This window comes from Callithrix jacchus, chromosome 10 (assembly GCF_049354715.1).
Source record: "Callithrix jacchus isolate 240 chromosome 10, calJac240_pri, whole genome shotgun sequence".
Classification (NCBI taxonomy): domain Eukaryota; kingdom Metazoa; phylum Chordata; class Mammalia; order Primates; family Cebidae; genus Callithrix; species Callithrix jacchus.
The window spans coordinates 9,879,575-9,899,741 of NC_133511.1; the positions used below are offsets into that span (position 1 = coordinate 9,879,575).

A 20,167-nucleotide genomic window follows, 5' to 3' on the forward strand; every position below is an offset into this window, starting at 1 on the left:
TCATCCTTATAATCCCAGCACATTGGGAGGCTGAGGCAGGCAGATCACTTGAGCACAGTAGTTTGATACCATCCTGGGCAATATGGTGAAACCCTGTTTCTACCAAAAATACAAAAAATTAGCCAGGTGTGGTGGCATGCACTGTCGTCCCAGCTACCTGGAAGGCTGAAGTGGGAGAATTGCTTAAGCCCAGGAGGTAGAAGTTGAAGTAAGCTGAGATTGTCCCACTGCACTCCAGACTGGGTGACACAGTAAGACCCCATCTAGGAAAAAAATACGACTTAATTTGTGTCTAGTTACTACATCATTGTTAGATTAACAGAAGAATGAATAGGCAAGTAATGTTGAAATCCAAAGCATGGACTCAGACCCTAGCCTACGTAGGAATGTAAAGCAGAGAGGTCTTCGTTCAATCAGTAGCACCAAATACTGGCTAACCCTTTGGAAAAAGTATACTTGTTTAGACCTTTATCTTACACCATGTAATAATAAATTCCAGGTGGTTGAAAACTTAATTGTCAAAAATCAAACCATCAAAGACCACAAGAATATTCTAAATTTCAAACTTTTAGAAGAAATCACGAAGGAAAAGAAAGATTAAATTATATCAAAAGTAAAGCTCCAGCATTTTGAGAAACTTTCTTAAAAATGATAATTGACCAGTTGCCTGAGGAAAAAAATACAACAAAGCAAAGAATCATGTCCTTAATATGAAAAGCTCATACAGATTGATTTTTTAAAAAAACAAAACTTCTCTCTAGTATATAAGCAGCAAAAGGCTAAGAATAGACAACTCCCAGAATAGAAGCACCAAATAAGAAGGAAAAAAAGTTCAACCTCATTAGTAATTAAATAAATACAAATCTAAATAATGTTATTGTGTACCCAGCAAATTAGCAGAGACAGCTGGACCTGGTGGCTCACGCCTGTAGTCCCAGCACTTTAGGAGGCAAGGCGGATGGATCACTTAAGGTCAGAATTCAAGACCAGCCTGGCCAACATGGCAAAACCCTCTCTCACTAAAAACACAAAAAATTAGCTGGGCCTGATGGCAGGCACATGTAATCCCAACTATTAGGGAGGCTGAGACACAAGAATTGCTTGAACTCAGGAGGTGGAGGTTGCAGTGAGCCGAGATGTACCACCACACTCCAGCCTGGGCAACAGAGCAAGACTCCATTTAAAAAAAAAAAAAAAAAATTTGGCAGAAATTTAAAAACTGATAGCACTCAGTCCCCTGAAGCAGTTACTCATAGGCTGCTGTGGAAATTTTTACGACCTGTCAAGAAAGTAGTTGGTCTTAAAATGTTAATACTTTTAGATCTACTAGTTCCCCTTCCAAGAATAAGTTCCAAGAAAATAAGCACACGTATAGACAAATATTCGTGACCAAAGGCATCCCACCCATGTAATGTTATTATTTAGAACAGAAAAATGAAAGTGATCATTCATTGGGAGAATGGTTCAATATTAGGTTGTATCAATATGATAGAATATGCATTAGAATATTCAGGTAGAATTTTTATGTTCTTTTACATAAAAGGCAGATTTTATTATTGTATGTCTGTGTACACAGACAGGCATACATATATATATACATATATTAACAATGGAAAGAACGAAGTGCACAGAAAATGACAAGAAGGAAATATACCAAACTGTTAGCAGCAGTTGCCTCCAAGTTGCAACTTTGTGAGGCCTTTATTTCTCCCAGCTTCTTAGTACTTGTCCTTACCTTTCTAATTTTCTACAAGGAACTTATAATATTTTGATAATAGGGGAAGGGGTAAAGTAAACTAAAAAAAGAAAAACAATATTTAGGCATGTAAATGACTTTAAAGCTTCTTGAACATGAAAGAAATACGAAAGCAAGAAGAGAAAATGATAGTATACTGTGTGAAGCGTGGCTAAGTTTAGTTTTAAAAACACCAGCATGCCCGTCAGTATGCAGATTGCTTTGTAAAATGCCAAACTAATGTCAGAGGCTTTTAGGTATTATAACCCCCGGGTAATAATTCTCTTGACTAAAACCCTCAACCCAAATTGAGTAGCCCAGTACTCTTTCACTGCACCGAAAAAGACACTTGATGAAAAATATTTTTAAGTTGTCAGCATCATAGATTCAGATTAGCACTTTTGCCAGTCTTCCATTCATTTATCAAATAGTTAACAAGCACTAGCTATGTGTAAGTGCTGTGCTAAGAACTAGAAATTCAGTTAACTTACCAGTTTTATTGAACCCATTTTACTTAGGATTATTTGTGTCATCCTAATTAGTATCCTTCCAACCGCTTTAGCAATTAAAGAAATGCAAATTCAGCAAGATGATGACTGTTAGGCCACTTAATCTACAACTCACTTTGGTGAGGCTCAAGACATGACGTAGATGAGTAAACATCCTCATAATTGATAAAGTACCATAGATTACTCATGAACATAAGACAATGAATGGACTGAAAGCCTTCAGGGTATATAGGTTTCAGTAGCTCCTTCATTCATTCCACAGATGTTCATTAAAAATCTACCCATGCGCCTCATGGGCTGGGTGCTGATGGATACAAAGATCAATGATACATGGCACCTGCCCTCAAAATGTTTATCAAGGAAGTAACACAAAACTATAATGTGACAACTCCTATAGCTGAGAAGTATTGAGCTTTTTTAAAAAAAATCATGACATCTGTAGGTTTGTGCCCTGCACTCGGTGCCAGAATTTACAATGGTAGGAAAATGGGGGGCAGAGGAGTAAAAGTAGGCGGAAAGGATGTTGAAAAGAATTTTTATCATTGATCAACATATGAACTCCACTACCCTTTTTTTAGTCACAGAACAAGTCAATAGAGTTACAGAATGCTGTAAGAGTGTGCCAGCCAACTGGGCACAGTGGCTCACGCCTGTAATCCCAGCACTTTGGGAGGCTGAGGCAGGTGGATCACCTGAGGTTAGGAGTTGCTGGCCAACATGGTGAAACCCCGTTTCTACTGAAAATACAAAAATTAGCTGGGCACGGTGACGGGTGCCTGTAATTGCAGGTACTCAGGAGGCTGAGGCACGAGAATCACTTCAACCCAGGAGGCGGAGGTTGCAGTGAGCTGAGATCGCACCACTGCACTCCAGCCTGGGTGATAGAGCAAGATTCAGTCACCAAAAAAAAAAAAAAAAATGAGTATGCCAACCACAGACAAAATGAGCATCCCTCTACCTGGCCTTTTCTAATCAACAGATGTTTTCTCCACATAATCACTTGTCTTTTACTTAGTCTGCTCCCCACCAGAATGCTGGCATTTATTATCATGTTTCACAGAAAGGTCATGGAGCATATCATAGCCTAACACCACTTCTGACCTCACTGCCTCCTCTCTTTTTGAACTTTCTGCATTTAAAGATATTTCCTCAGCTGGGCACTGTGGCTCATGCCTGTAATCCCAGCACTTTGGGAGGCCGAGGCAGGTGGATCATCTGAGGTCAGAAGTTCAAGACCAGCCTGACCAACATGGTGAAACCCCATCTCTACAAAAATATAAAAATTAGCTGGGCATGGTGGCGCATACCTGTAATCCCAGCTACTCGGGAGGCTGAGGCAGGAGAATTGCTAGAACCCAGGAGGAGAAGGTTGCAGTGAGCTGAGATCACACCATTGCACTCCTCAGCCTGGGTGACAGAGTGAGGCTCCGTCAAAGAAAAGAAAAAAGAAAAAGAAAGCGTTTCCCTTTACTGCTTTGATAATTTCTACTTCCTTTCATACTTTCCCACTAGTTAGAAGGAAATAACTACAAATACGCAAACCAACTTGGGAGGAAAAAATGTGTTGCTCACACCTGAACCCCACACCCCGTACAGCTGCTTTGTTAGAATGGCATTAAAGCAGAAATGTGGAAGAAGCTGTGTCCTTAGTGGCCGTGCTGATGACTCCAGCTCTTCAGCAAAAGCTTCACCTAATGACAATCAGAATTTGCCCAATCGTGTTTCAGTTTTACGCTGTTGATCTTTTTTCAATTATGTTTAAAGCCTTTATTACTAAAATTTCTGAAGGAAAAATATTATTGAGAGTTAGAAATTACGCTTTATCTACAAATTAAATCATAATCCCTAATTAAAGAGGATTACATATATACAGCTCATGTTATAAAATTTCACACTGTATGGAAGTTGCCGAGTGCGTTATACGTGTATTTAATTTATGAAATCCTACCCTTATTATTCTTGCAGATCAGGAAATTTTACGTAAATTAGAGAAGGAGAAAATCCTGGTGTTCACACCATCCCGGCGAGTCCAGGGGAGGCGCGTGGTGTGCTACGACGACAGGTTCATCGTGAAGCTGGCTTTTGAGTCGGATGGAATCATTGTGTCCAATGATAACTACAGGGATTTGGCCAATGAGAAACCAGAATGGAAGAAGTTCATAGATGAACGATTATTAATGTATTCATTTGTCAATGACAAGTAAGTAAAACCTTGTACTTGCCAATGATATTGCATCCGTGAAAATATCACTGTCCCTGGCAGCTGCTACAGAATTCTCTTTCTGCCACTGACGAGACCTCAAACGGGTTTCTAACAACTGATCTCCCCACCACTCCTCAGTGGGAGTCGGGAAAACTGCAGAATCATTGCCTCAGGAGGCCCGGTGTGAGTGGCAGGCCCGCCTTTCCCTGTAAATCACTCAGAGAACACCTGAGGCAGAGGAGGTCTTCTAAGACTCTGTCTGAAGAACGTGAGGAAACTGGCATAGGGGGTTTCTCATCTTCACCCTCAAAGGATTGCCTTAAAATCAATGCAGAGCAGTGTTAGCTTACTAAATAAGCCACGCTTGGATTAACAACAGGGATACGTTCTGAGAAATTCATCCTCGGGCGATTTCATCATTGGTGTGAACTTACACAAGCACAGCTGGTACAGCCTACTACACGCCTAGGCGATGCGGTGCATACAGCCTTTTGCTCCCAGGCTACCAACCTGTGTAGCATGCTACAGTACTGAACGCTGTAGGCAATGGTAATACAATGGTAAGATGTGTTTGTGTATCTAAAGATACCTAAACACTGAAAAGGTATATATACCATAAAATATGGGATAAAAGATCCTAAATGGTACGTCTGTGTAGAGCACTTACCATGGATGGGGCTTGCAGGACGAGAAGTTGCTCTGAGTGAGTCAGTGAGTGAATGTAAAGGGCTGGACATTACCATAAGCCTCCATAGACTTTATGAACACTGTATACTTAGGCTATACCAAATTTATCATACTTTTTTTTTCAATAATATATTAACCTTGGCTTATAATTTTTTTACTATTAATGCATGAACTTCTTAGTATTTAAAACGTTTTTCTCTTTTGTAATAACACTTAAAACACATTGTACAACTACAAAAATATTTTCTTTCTATCCTTATTCTATAAGCCTTTCTATTTTTATTTTTTCTTTCTTTTTAAACTTTTTGTTAAGAACTAAGGCACAAACACGTCATCCTAGGACTACACAGGGTCGGGATCATCAAAATTACTGTCTTCACCTGCACATATTGTTCCCCGGAAGACTTCTGGGCGATGCAATGTGCGGAGCGGTCGCCTGCTACAGTAACAATGCCTCTTGAAATACTTGTGAAGGAGCCGCACGAAGCCGTTTTACAGTTAATGTTTTTTTAGACGTAGAAGGAACACACTCTAAAACAGAAATGAAAAGTATGATGTAGTAACTACATAAACCAGTAACATACTTGTGTTTTTGTTTTGTTTTGTTTTGTTTTTGTTTTTTGAGATGGAGTCTTGCTCTGTCACCCAGGCTGGAGTGCAGTGGTGCCATCTTGGCTCACTGCAGCCTCCACCTCCCGGGTTCAAGCAATTCTCATGCCTCAGCCTCCTGAGTAGCTGGAATTACAGGCATGCCCCACCACACCTGGCTAATTTTTGTTTTTTTAGTAGAGACGAGGATTCACCATGTTGGCCAGGCTGGGGTCTGCCTGCCTTGACCTCTCAAAGTGCTGGGATTACAGGCATGGGCCACCACACACGGCCAGTAACATCGTTGTTTATCAAGTATTATGCACTGTCCATAATAGTACATGCTACACTTTTATATGACTGGGCATGTAGCTTTGTTGCACCAGCATCAGCATGACCACAAACACAGAAGTAAGACATTGTGCTATTACGTTACCAGCAACTTTTCAGCTCCACCGTTATATATGCAGTCCATCGTTGACCAAGATGTTATGCATTGCATGGCTGTATATGAACTTTTAAAGTTCTTACACTAATGTAAGACGCTCGTCATGATCAGAATCTAAAGGTTGATAGGCCAGGTACATTGGTTCACGCCTGTAATCCCAGCACTTTGGGAAGCTGAGGCTGGTGGATCACTTGCAGTCAGGAGTTCGAGACCAGCCTGGCCAACATGGTGAAACCCCATCTCTACTAAAAATACAAAAATTTTCCTGGTGTGGTAGTACAGGCCTGTAATCCCAGCTGTCTGGGAGGCTGAGACAGGAGACTTGCTTGAACCCAGGAGGCACAGGTAACAATGAGCTGAGATTGTGCCACTACACTTGAGCCTGGATGATGGAGCAAAACTCTTTCTCAAAAAAAAAAAAAGTAAAAGTTGATGAATAAACAAATGGCATCAACAATCATGTCTCATGAAAAGTAAATATATTTATAAATATGTAGAAAAAGTTCACCTCTTGCTAATCAAAAGTGCAAACTGAATCTAAAAAGAATATATTTCTCATTTAATTCACAAGAATAGTTTTGTGTGTATGTTGTGCTATTAAAGATGCACCACTATGTTACTTGATAGAGATTCACGGAAGCCTCAAAACTATTGTATTCTGTTAACCTAAAAATCTCATTTCTTGGAATATATAATGAGGAATAAATAAAGACCAGGTATGTTTACTTCTGTGTTATTTATAATGGCAAGAATTAAAGGGCAACTAAATGTACAATAGAGAAAACAATCAAATTATGATATATCTCCTACTGGAATAGTATTCAGCTCTTCAGAGTTACTATGAACAAAAGAATGATGCCAGGCACAGTGGCTCACGCCTGTAATCCTAGCACTTTGAGAGGCTGAGGTGATTGGATCACCTGAGGTCAGGTGTTTGACACCAGCCTGGCCAACATGGTGAAGCCCTATCTCTACTAAAAATACAAAAAACATTAGCCAGGTATAGTGGCGGACTCCTGTAATCCTAGCTACTTGGGAGACTGAGGCAGGAGAATTGCATAAACCTGGGGGGTAGAGGTTGCCAAGATCATGGACTTCACTCTAGCCTGGGTGAAACAGCGAAACTCTGTGTCAAAAGGAAATCCGCGTTTGAGTAAAGCCATGTAAAAATGATGTGTGCACATTGAAAATGACTTAAATCTGCCACAGCAGAGACATGGAGAGTAACTGTATTGAGACTGTAGGACTGAGTGACCTTGTCTTCTATTTTGTAACATGTCATGTTACCATATTGTTTGTAATAATAAACACTGTATTTGCTAAGTGTTACTACTCAGCCATGTTGACACTCCTGTAAGTGTTCATGCATTATTTCCATTATTCACATTTTATAGGTAAATACTTGAGTTTAAGTTCAAATGCTGATATAATGAGTAGCAGAATTCTTCAAGCATAACTTCATTATTCGTGTCGTAAATTCTTCTCTTCTTTATCAGTCCATCCAAAATAGTAAGTTTAGTTCCTTAGCATTTTTTCTTTCTCGGCTGAGAAGCGAATTCAAATAGGGGAAGAGAATAGATCGGAATTAGATATAATTGAACTTGACTATGCCATGCAACATTGGGTAAAAATCACTTAATTTACCAAAACCTAAATTAGGAAAGTTCACGATTCCGTGAAATGGAGCAAATACTTCATGGGATCGTGGTTAGGATGCCACGGCATAGTGTGTCAAGTGCCTGGAACGAACCAGTGTTTGGTAAGTTCATACCTTCCCCGGTGTTCTAGCCCCTCCCTTCTCTGCCGCTCTACCTCGCCCCACCTGCAGCAATCCACTTCACAAGGTCTGTGTAAACTAAACTCTCCTAAAGTGTCACTGGAATCACTTTCTAAAACACTTACAATATCCCAAGACTGAGAGGAAGGAAGAATTGATAGGACATGCTCAACTCAAAACTTACTTGAATTAAATACAATTTCAGCTTAAAACAGTTCAATTTTCATTAAGAAATGAGAACTTCATGTGCTGATTTTTTTTAACTCTGTAAACATTGAATCAAAACACTTGGATTAAAATTTCAAAAAAGAATTCTTGTAGTGAACATATCTTTGTACTCTTTTCAGAATTAAATTATAAGCCTCCTACTTAGGTGTCGTTTTTTTACTATCTCTATGACAGGTTCATGCCCCCTGATGACCCTCTTGGCAGACATGGCCCCAGTCTGGATAATTTTCTGAGGAAGAAACCTGTCGTTCCTGAACACAAAAAGCAGCCTTGTCCATATGGTAACTTTCTTTATGAGTATTGAGTATATGCCTTTAGAACACAATATTTTTTTAAACTTTACTTAGTAAAAATAAACACTTAAAATCTTGGATGGCATAATATATGGTTCTTTGGATTCCAGTTAAATTTCAGAAAATGTCTTAGCCATGAAAAATAATTATTTTTACCTGTTTGGATTCAATATAAATGCATTTCCTTATATTAAAACATGGCTCAAAAAACGCTGTTAATTCTACATGAAGTTAAGTGAAGAAAAATTGGGGAGTTTTTTTATCGAGAAATCAAATGAGCATGGTTCTATCTCCTACAGTAGTACACTATGCTCGTCAAAGCAGAATTTCCTACCTAATTATAAAGTCCTACTAGAACAGAAGGGGCAGGTAGCAATTGAGGACACGGAGGTATTAGCCAAAAGTTCTGGAGGTGGCGGGGCGCAGCAGCTCACGCCTGTAATCCAAGCACTTTGGAAGTCTGTGGTGGTTGGATCGCATAAGGCCAGGAGTTGAGACTAACCTGATTAACATGGCGAAACCTGGTCTCTACTAAAAATATATAAAAATTCACTGGGTGTGGTGGCATATGCCTGTAATCCCAGCTACTCAGGTGGCTGAGGCACAAGAATTGCTTGAATTTGGGAGGCAGAGGTTGCATTGAGCTAAGATCACATCACTGCACTCCACCTGGGCGACAGGGCAAGACGCTGTCTCCAGAAAAAAAAAAAGTTATGGAGGTGATTATTGCTCATTCGGCCAACTTCCTACTGCTCTTGATAGTAAGAAAGTGAGAAGACTGAGAAGTGACGTTTCTCAGGAGTAAAGAACAGGGTAACCCTCAGCACAACTCCCAGTTCTGTCCTTGTCTCTTCTACAAGTTAAAAACATAGGGCCAAACTGAGTTTGCGGGATCTGAGGATATGCTCCTTTGCCTAATTAATGTTATTCTTCTTAGGAAAGAAGTGTACCTATGGACACAAGTGCAAATATTACCATCCCGAAAGGGGCAGTCAGCCGCAGCGGTCAGTGGCTGATGAACTCCGTGCCATGTCCAGAAATACGGCAGCCAAAACTGCAAATGAAGGGGGACTGGTGAAAAGCAACAGTGTTCCTTGCAGCACCAAGGCTGATAGCACTTCTGATGTCAAACGAGGTGCTCCAAAGAGGCAATCAGATCCAAGCATAAGGACTCAAGTCTACCAAGACCTAGAAGAAAAGCTTCCCACCAAAAACAAATTGGAAACAAGGTCCGTACCTTCCTTAGTTAGCATCCCAGCTACTTCTACTGCAAAACCCCAAAGCACTACATCTTTAAGCAATGGCCTTCCATCTGGAGTTCATTTCCCACCTCAGGATCAAAGACCACAGGGACAGTATCCTCCAATGATAATGGCAACCAAAAATCATGGAACGCCAATGCCTTATGAACAGTATCCAAAATGTGACTCGCCTGTCGACATTGGATATTACTCCATGCTGAATGCATACTCAAATCTGAGTCTCTCAGGCCCACGAAGCCCTGAAAGGCGTTTCTCCTTAGACACAGATTATAGAATAAGTTCCGTAGCTTCTGATTGCAGCAGTGAAGGGAGCATGAGCTGTGGGAGCAGTGACTCCTACGTGGGGTACAATGACCGGTCCTATGTCAGCTCCCCCGACCCACAGCTAGACGAGAATCTGAAGTGTCATCACATGCACCCTCACAGCCGCCTTAATTCTCAGCCCTTCCTGCAGAATTTCCACGACCCCTTAACCAGAGTGCAAAGTTACAGTCACGAAGAACCAAAGTTCCATCACAAGCCTCCTCTTCCGCACTTGGCTCTGCACCTGCAGCACCCCGCTGTGGGCGCCCGGTCCAGCTGTCCTGGCGACTACCCCTCTCCTCCAAGTTCAGCACACTCTAAGGCACCACACCTAGGGAGGTCCTTGGTGGCCACGAGAATAGACAGCATCTCTGACTCTCGACTTTATGACAGTTCTCCTTCAAGACAAAGAAAGCCTTATTCCCGCCAGGAAGGCCTGGGAAGCTGGGAGAGGCCAGGTTATGGGATCGACGCCTATGGGTACCGGCAGACTTACTCCTTGCCGGATAACTCTACGCAGCCGTGTTATGAGCAGTTCACCTTCCAGAGCCTCCCTGAGCAGCAGGATCCGGCCTGGCGGATCCCGTACTGTGGAATGCCACAAGATCCCCCCAGGTATCAAGACAACCGAGAAAAGATTTATATCAATTTGTGCAACATCTTCCCACCCGACCTTGTGAGAATTGTCATGAAAAGGAATCCCCACATGACAGACGCCCAGCAGCTCGCTGCAGCCATTTTAGTGGAGAAATCCCAGCTGGGTTATTGAAAGATGATGCATCTTTGTGGTGTTTAGTAGTTTTTTGTTCAGCTCAAATGCTGAGGGAGGTTTGCTACAATAGCACATGTGATCTCCTTCTCGGCAAGGAGGTTATATAGTATCCATTTATGTGAAATACTGTATCATGGAATCTGTATGTATAGCCCCACATGGTGGAAGTATCACGGGATTGCTTTACATTTAAATTTTTTTTAACATTTCCTTTTTAAAGCTATATCCTTGGCTGGAAATTTTTCCAGTTTGATTTAATAGATGTATCTGTGATCTTTGATATTAATCTTTGGTGCATCAGGGGTTTATATGCAGCACTTTTTATCCTTGTTTTGTGTTTTATTAACTTGGTATTTGCCTATCAATTGCAAGCAATTACAATACCTTCAGAATGTGGGACATTTGACGAGACCTAGCAAACTATTTTTTCAAGCCAAGCTTAATTAGACTCTTTTACAGCTTTTTAAGTTATTTTTATTTGGGGAAAGTGGGCTTCTTTGTGCTATAATCATTATTTATAGAAACAAAGATATACTACAGCACTGACTTTATATTTTAAGCAAAATGTAAGTTACCAGTTTTCTGTTGAAATGGGTAACAGTATATATATTAGAATGATTTACAATACGGCACTTTTCATTGTGTTATTTTTGTTTGGATTTTTTTGTTAAGAAATTAGTTAATTTAATATGGTCGATTTAAAAGAAAGCAGATGCAATCAATGGAAAAAATGTTTCCTTTTTTTTTTTTTAATGAAAAAGGCAAAAGCCGTAACTGTTACAGGTTCGAGCTTCGTTATCCAGCTATGACGTGCTTCTAGACAGTAGAAATGGAATTGATTTCCTAGATTTCCATTAACTTATATTTTTAATATGTCTGTCTTTTTTGTTTTGGGGCACAACAATACTGGATAAAATAACCCTTTCACAGCACTTGCCTGTTTTTAATGAATCTAATTATTTACAATGCAACTTTTATACTTAGCCTCCTCTTTAGCTTTCCTGCTGTTTATCAAGGCTGGCCTGAGCTGGTTTTATGTGTTGAGGATATGCAATGTTTCTTGATACTGCACTATAGAAATGGTAATGGAGGAGTTGTAAATGGTAACTTAAAATTTTTGTAAGATATTGTATATTTTCCATTTTCCTGAAGGTAGTTTTCTTGGGGGGCCTGTTATATTATTAAGGCCAGATTCTTGCCACATATAGTGTAGTTTTAGATACAGACTAAAGTCTGTTCTAGTATTAGTAAGGGATATTTCTGGTTTCAGAGGCATGAGTTTTGCTAGCGGTGAATGCATTTCTGCGGATTAGAAGATAGATTTTGCCGTCAGTAGCAGACAGTTGTGTGATTGATATCACTTGACTGTTGCCTCCATATTTTGAATTGTACTTGGTGTAAGAGACGAGTTCAGATCCTTCTCTGTAGTCTGCCTAGATGCTCTAGTTACTGTGATTATTCTACATGCTACGTTTGTAGTAAAGCCCTGAAAAGCCAGAAAGTACCTTTTACTGTTGATACAAATTGTATCTTTTTAACTATAAGAACTATTTTGATTTGTAGATCTAGTTAAAACACAAGTATGTAACTATGATTAGACTTTTGGGCAACATTTTATCCCTTATTTAAATACAAATTTTTAAAGTAAAAATTGAGGTCTAGAATAGGTTAGAAAATAAAAATAACAATTTAGATAAATAAAAGTGTCTGTCTTAGTTTTATATATTAAAACACATTAAATAAATTTATTGGCATTTTCTTTCTCCTAAAACTTACCTAGTGTGAGCTTAAAATAAAGGTAAAATGCTGCCTGAAAATAACGTCTGAGCACCTTGACTAGGACAACATTTTCACTACTTGTGCAACACTGTGTGTTGCAGGAAGTAGGATTTCGGTATACAGTAAATGCTTCTAAAAGGCATTGTGCATATTGACATATCCAATAATCTGAACCGTGTTCAGCAAACTTAATTCAGGAAAGTGGTATTCTACACAATTATTGCTGTTGTGTTTGAAAGGAGTGGCACTCATCTGTACCCAGAAATAACGTGGGTGAGGCCACACAACTCATTCTGGGTGGTGTCTGTCCGAGAGCAACCCTACTCACATGTGACATTGTTCTCCTTGATTTGGTTAGTCACTGTAAGGCAAGTTTAAATGTAGAGGCTAGCCGGGCGCGGTGGCTCACGCCTGTAATCCCAGCACTTTGGGAGGCCGAGGCGGGTGGATCATGAGGTCAAGAGATCGAGACCATCCTGGTCAACATGGTGAAACCCTGTCTCTACTAAAAATACAAAAAAAAATTAGCTGGGCATGGTGGCGCGTGCCTGTAATCCCAGCTACTCAGGAGGCTGAGGCAGGAGAATTGCCTGAACCCAGGAGGCGGAGGTTGCGGTGAGCCGAGATCACACCATTGCACTCCAGCCTGGGTAACAAGAGCGAAACTCCGTCTCAAAAATAAATAAATAAATAAATAAAATGTAGAGGCTAACTCAGTGCCAAAAATAGGGTCATAAATGTGTGATATATTTTATTTTAGTCATATTCTAAGACTTTTTTAGTATGAAATCACTTTTAAATTATACATTTAAGTTTTGCTTCCATTTTCTACCTTTTAGCATTTTCATTATTTGAAAATCTGCCAGATTTCACTACATGTATTTCAGTGAGATCTTAGGTGAGCTGTGTGTGACACTTTGATTTTTACCTTCTTGTGTTATTAGTTGACTATTTGTCATTGCCTCATGGATTTTAAACTGTGGGAAAATAGTGTAGCCAGCTGTCACCTCTACTGAAGTGAATAGCTCTGAACTACCCACACTAAATCCTTCAGTGTAATTAGCTATGAGTTTAAAAATAGCAGTTTTCTTATGTGAAGAGGACAATTTGTCCCCTTTTTGTGAAGCACCAATGTTGCTTTCAGAGCGGTAGAATGAGATAATTGGCAGACCTTAAGTACAGCAAATTCTTACTTATCTAAAGCAATAAGGAAAAGGAGTTCACCATTGAATTCAATCCATTGCTGATCCGAAGGCTTCATTTTAGCCAAAACTTTCTCTCTAACCAAATCTTTTACCAGACTTGCTAATAAATAACCAGAGAGGTGTGTTAATAAGTGAAATTGCCAGACATGGTCAACTGGTGAGAAAAAAAGGATTCAGATTAGAGTATTTTGCCCCTGAATAATTGACAGTTGACTGTACTTTTACACAGTAATTAACCAGTCTGTTGTCTCTGTGTCTTAGTCCTGAGGGAATAGTACCCAACTGGCCAAATACTGGCCCTTAGTATTTCCTCCTTTCTTGCATGTGATACAGACGTTTTCAGTCTTGTTTTTATGATCGCTCTACATATCCTGATAAGAGTTTGTCATTGACCTACACATTTGGAAGAAATGCCCACCAGGATAAGATATTTGACACTGGTGGAAACTTGAACTTCATGTTTTTATGAAAGTTCATTTATGAGAATATGTAATATAACTGAAGAGTATTTTATATATATCTATATACACAAATATGTATTTGTTATGTGGTATTAAAAACAGGGGTTGGGAGGAGTGCTTCTGATGACTAACTTTTCTCTAATTAAACTACGTTTCTTTGAGTTGTGGACGACCAAGTCTGGGGTCTGGATGGCCAATTATAAGATTTAGAACCACTTGGATGGAAAGCAATTCTTCACTGGTTTTATTCTTGGTATTTTAAAAGAATTATTTTGATAATTATAATAGAATGTGTACTTTTGAAATACACAAAAAATTTAAAGTAGTATTGATTATACAAATAATTATTTAACATGTCTTTTATGGATGTATCTATATGTATATGTATATAGACAGTAATATATTTATAAAAGCAAATATACTTTGCTTATGTTATAGCTGTTAGTTTGTGGTAGGTGGGAGGATGGCTCTGGGTGTGTGTGTGCGTGCGCACGCGTGTGTGTGTGTGTTTTGAAAACTCTCAAGCTGGTTTCCCTCTGATTTACAATGGTATTTACTTAGTATATTTGGGTTTCATTATTCTTTTCTCTATCCAACTTCCTCATTCAAGATAAATTAAGATATACCATTTTCTGGCCATTCTGTTGGTATATGGTGCATCCGTTTTCTGATCGTCTAACTCCTGGAGAATTTCCAAGTGACCTAAAATCAAACAGGTTCTGGCTGGACATATGCTTATGTTCAAATATATTAAAGATGGGAATTCAGCTAACATGTTAAGCTTCCAAGGTATATACACCAACACATAAAATGAGGTATTAAAAAGAGACGGATTAGACACATGCATTAGAATAAGAGAAAACAGTGGTAATGAAAGAAACATATACCGTCTTAGCCCCCTAGGGAAGGGGTGACTTTTTCTGAAAAGGATCAGATAGTAAATAATTCAGGAATCATATGGTCTTAAAATACCATCTTAAAAACTACTCACCTCTGCCTTTATAGCGTAAGAACAGCCACAGATAATATGTAAATGAGTGAGTGTGGCTGTGTTCCAATAAAACTTTATTTACAGAAACAGGAAGCAGAGCAGATTTGGCCTTTGGGCCATAGTTGGCTGATCCCAAGCAGCAAATCCTAGTATATGTTAATAGAAGAAGTCATAATTGCATTTCAGTTGACATTAAAAGAAAATCTGGGCCGGGCGCGGTGGCTCACGCCTATAATCCCAGTACTTTGGGAGGCCGAGGAGGGTGGATCACAAGGTCAAAAGATCGAGACCATCCTGGTCAACAAGGTGAAACCCCATCTCTACTAAAAATACAAAAATTAGCTGGGCATGGTGGTGCACGCCTGTAGTCCCAGCTACTTGGGAGGCTGAGGCAGGAGAATTGCTTGAACCCAGGAGGCAGAGGTTGCGGTGAGCCGAGATCGTGCCATTGCACTCCAGTCTGGGTAACAAGAGGGACTCCGTCTCAAAAAAAAAAAAAAAAAGAAAAGAAAAGAAAATCTGATGTCCTTCAAAAGAGAATTGTGAGACACTCAAAGCATCTTAATTCGAGTGTTATTACCTGTTTACACCCATTATTTAAGCTATTTCTTGTTTAACTGCCGAAAAAAAAAGCATGCTGTTAAAATGTTTTAATTTGTATTGAATTTTTTCATAAACCTTTCCTTTCTGTTGATAAATAGGAATCCCTTACCAACCTCTGTTTTTTAATAGTCTCATGGACCAAAAAAATCTGTTGCAGCATTTAATTAGCCACAAATACATTTTGGCTGCATTTACCAGTTACATTTTTCTGTTGGTTTTGGCTTGTAATAAATGACATATCTGCCATTCTTTAAAAATGGTTTTAAAGCAGATAAATATATTGTAATTTCACATGCTATAGCTTTATTCTGTATGATTAAAAATCGTGACTAGCATAATTGTAGCTATGATGTGAGTGGCATGTTTCAATGTAACTCTTTATAAGAAATAAAATGTATCTCTGCTTTGTGTATCCAGATCTTTAATGTAGGTTTTTCACATGCCTTGGACTGTCCTTGGTGAATGATACTCTTCGTATGATCGTGTGTAATTTGAATTCATTGGAAGTACACGCTGCTGAGCATGTTCATTCCCAGTGCTTTACACCTGGTGTTGCATGAGCAACATCCTTTCAATCTGCCCATCATTGTCCACTGCAATCGCTGAACTTTCTTTTAAAATTTTAACAGTGTTCATTGTTTAAGTGGTGGCTTTGTTTTTCCTTAGTAGTTTCTGTTAACTTGCTTGTCACTCCTGTTACAGTGTTACTATTATGGATTAGAAGTGGCTTTTCCTCTAAGATCCTTAGTCTTTTAGATTTAAAGACAATTTAAGGTTTTTGGCATTTGGCAGTAGAAAATGTGCAATGTTTTAACTTCGTTTTTTAAAATCCGTAACGTTTTACTTCTTGAACCACGTACCAGATTTGCCAGTTTTCTGTCCAAGTATTTCAGATGAATAACAAGATGTCCGTTGATGCTTTCGTTATCTTTCTTAAAGCAGCTTATGTTCCAAGGGAAGAAGGCATTGAAAAGCAGTGGTTTGTTTTTATGAAGAATATGTTTTTGAATTTCTTCAGTTTTTTTGAAATTATACATTTCTTACCTTATGTGAAATACTCACAAACACGCAAACTTCTGCAGGGACAAAGCATTTCATTGCAAGCGTACCAGGTCATTGATTTTATCTTTTGCTTTTAGGGTTTTTTCTCCCCAACTAGTAGAATTTTTGATTTGATCCTGTGATCTTTTCTTATAGGAAAAGTAAGGCAAAGGATGTCCAGTGTAACCACCTGATAAACAGATGTGATTGTATTTATCCACTGTTCTGTGTATTTCTGTAATGGACCCTTTACGATTCCCAAAGCAGTATTTTGGACCTACTGGAAATCTGTATCAAAACAGCTATGTGATTCTGCCACTGAGAAAAAAATTTAAAAATTATTTTTTCTTATGGTGGTTTGTTTTTCTTTCATGAAGAAATTCATCTCATAGGCAGCATAGATGCTAAATCAAAGCATCATACTTCTCTAGTTTGCCTGCATTCAACATTATGTAAGATAAATGCGTGGTCAGTATCAGTGTAATGTTAGAGCCATAATTAATTCCTATGAAAACTGAAATTAAATGTCAAAGACAACTAGACATCATTTAAGGCATGATGAGAGTGTTTTTTATTTCTCAACCCGTCGTGGTGTTGGTTCCTGGTGGTTCTGAGGTACCATCAGATGCCTGCCTAAGAGTGTTGTTGGTAGGGACCTGGAGTTTGGATGCTAGATGACACGGACATCCTCTTTGCTGATTATGAGGGCTGCCGATTGATTAAAAATGTATTGAAAAGGCCAGGCACGGTGGCTCACGCCTGCAATGTCAGCACTTTGGGAGGTCGAGGCGGGCGATTCACTTGAAGTCAGAAGTTCGGGACCAACCCAGCCAACATGGTGAAACCCTGTCTCTACTAAAAATACACACACACACAAAAATTAGCTGGTCATTGTAGCGCGCACCTATAATCCCAGCTACTCAGGAGGCTGAGGCAGGAGAATTGCTTGAACCCGGGAGACAAAGTTTGCAGTGAGCCAAGATCACGCCACTGCACTCCAGCCTGGGTGGCAGAGCGAGATTCCATCTCAAAAAATGTATCGAAAAGACTCGTATTGGTGCAGTGGTATTAACAGAATGCAGCCTGACTTTGAGCACTGATGTCCAGACACCCTGACAGGCAGTGGGGCACAGAGAACCAGCATCCACACATTTTCCTTCAAGGAGTTCCCCTTCCTGTAGTTGGCCTGGAATGTACAGGGCTACATGGCCAACAGGAATAAGGATTTTGTTTGTAAATATAGATTGAACAGATTTGAATAAATAGAAATGGAAATTTTTATCTCTTTAATAGTTGAGGCTGGAAAACTTAGATCACTGTGGGGAAATGTTCTGCGTCTGTGAAATACCTGCACAGATTGGGAGAGACTGCAGACAGCTGGCAGGTACTCCAGGGCTGTGTTTGAATCTCAGTCCTGCACGTATTACTATGGTAACTATATATATATATATATATGACACACAATATGTAGAATTTGGGCAAATTCTCTTTTAGAGTCTTTTTTCATACGCAGTTGTGAAATGATGAGAATGCCCATCTCACAGGCTTATTGTCACTAGCTAGATGGTGGTGATGACAGTGGGTGTGAGGATGACTCAAAGACAGATGCAAAAAATACAATGTCGCATCCACCCTGTTCTTGCTGAAGTAAAACAGCAATCTTCACTGTATCCCAGCTATTCTAGACAGCAGTATCTTCCAGACCCAAGTGTCCTGGTAATTTTCTATCAATGAAATACTCTGTTTCCAGTGCAGTCACCATAGTGAAATGTTCTCATGATCATGATTTAACATTGGGACGTTCTATGTCATTGCATGAGAAGCCACTATTTCAGAGAGCAGGCTCTCCTCCTGCATTGCTTTTTGGACCTTTGCTTTTCTTATTTTTCCCTAAAATTGCTATTTGCATTGTTAAGTCCCCCCCCACACACACACACACACACACTTGATTAAGCTGTGTAACTGCAATCTTAGGGATTTAGACCATTTCTTTTGGCTCTGCTGGCAGAGGGGATCACTGATGTTTCATTGTTGGCAGAGGAGTCAGCATATTCAAAATAAGCTTTAGGTGTGAGAGTTCCCCAGGTACTTCCATAGGCTGAGGGCGAATCCAGGAGAATATGCTATCAGGCTCTGGCGTTACCTGGGATAAGGATTTTATTTATTCTCCACCTGGTACCATTGGGTTAATACACATTGATGAATGAGAAGGGGAGTTTGATAAAAAGCAACTATAATAGTAGTGAATTTCTTCAAAACAAAACACCTGCAACATCCTTATTTCTTTTCTTTCCTTTTTTTTTTTTTTTTGAGACAGGTTTTTGCTCTTGTTATCCAGGCTGGAGTGCAATGGCGCGATCTCAGCTCACCGCAACCTCCGCCTCCTGGATTCAGGCAATTCTCCTGCCTCAGCCTCCCATGTAGCTGAGACTACAGGCACGCACCGCCATGCCCAGCTAATTTTTGTATTTTTAGTAAAGACGAGGTTTCACCATGTTGACCAGGATAATCTCAATCTCTTGACCTCGTGATCCACCCGCCTCGGCCTCCCAAAGTGCTGGGATTACAGGCTTGAGCCACCGCGCCCGGCCAAACATCCTTATTTCTTAGCCTTTGCACCTCAGCCTCTGTTGCCATTTTAGAGTTAATGGTTTTCATTTTTGTGTTTTTAAAGGATTTTAAATTTTTTTTACATTTTAAAAGTTTCCCTTTGTAAAGATTTTTAAAACAATCTTTTAAAAAAAATTCTTTCTCTCTAGGTGTAGTCATCACCCTTAGGTTAAGAGTACACACCCCAGCCCCACACGTCCTGCATGTAGCAGATTGGCAAATTACTAAACCGTAATAATTGCCCCATCTCCTAGGGTGGTTAAGAGTAAATGAGCTGAAACAAGTAAAACCCTTTGAACATGCAAATCCATAGTGCGTGTTCAATAAGTGACAGCCATTATTATGTAAATAACTAGGGGTATTTAAAACGCATAGTAATTTTGAGACGTTCTCAATAGAGCCTTCCTCGTATCTATAGTTATGCTGTGGAAGAGTCCGAATTCTAACAATCTATGTAATTTGATGTATTCAATGGTGAGGTCTATTTCAGGAGTGGTGTTTAACCTTCAAAGAGTTCTTAGAACCCACTGCCTTGCTGCTCCCATCACTCAGCTCTTCTTGGTTTAAGGGTTTTTCTCTGTATCCGTATTGTCATAGGGAAATGATTACAAAAAGTTTCAGAATCTCACAGTTAAGCAGGTTCCAACCGCATCACTAACATCCCCTGCACTC

General features: G+C 39.6%; 1 protein-coding gene across 3 annotated transcripts in view; it reads left to right on the plus strand.

Moving 5' to 3' along the window:
* The window catches only part of ZC3H12C (zinc finger CCCH-type containing 12C), an 84,451-nt gene extending 67,019 nt beyond the window's left edge, over positions 1-17,432 (plus strand). For all 3 annotated transcript variants that reach the window (XM_009006739.5, XM_078339405.1, XM_035264469.3), the window contains 3 exons: positions 4,210-4,444; positions 8,350-8,456; positions 9,406-17,432. In XM_009006739.5, coding sequence (XP_009004987.1) covers positions 4,210-4,444; positions 8,350-8,456; positions 9,406-10,802 — 1,739 coding nt within the window. In that variant the 3' untranslated portion in view covers positions 10,803-17,432. The remainder of the gene's footprint in view (positions 1-4,209; positions 4,445-8,349; positions 8,457-9,405) is intronic.
* The last annotated feature ends 2,735 nt before the right edge of the window (positions 17,433-20,167 follow it).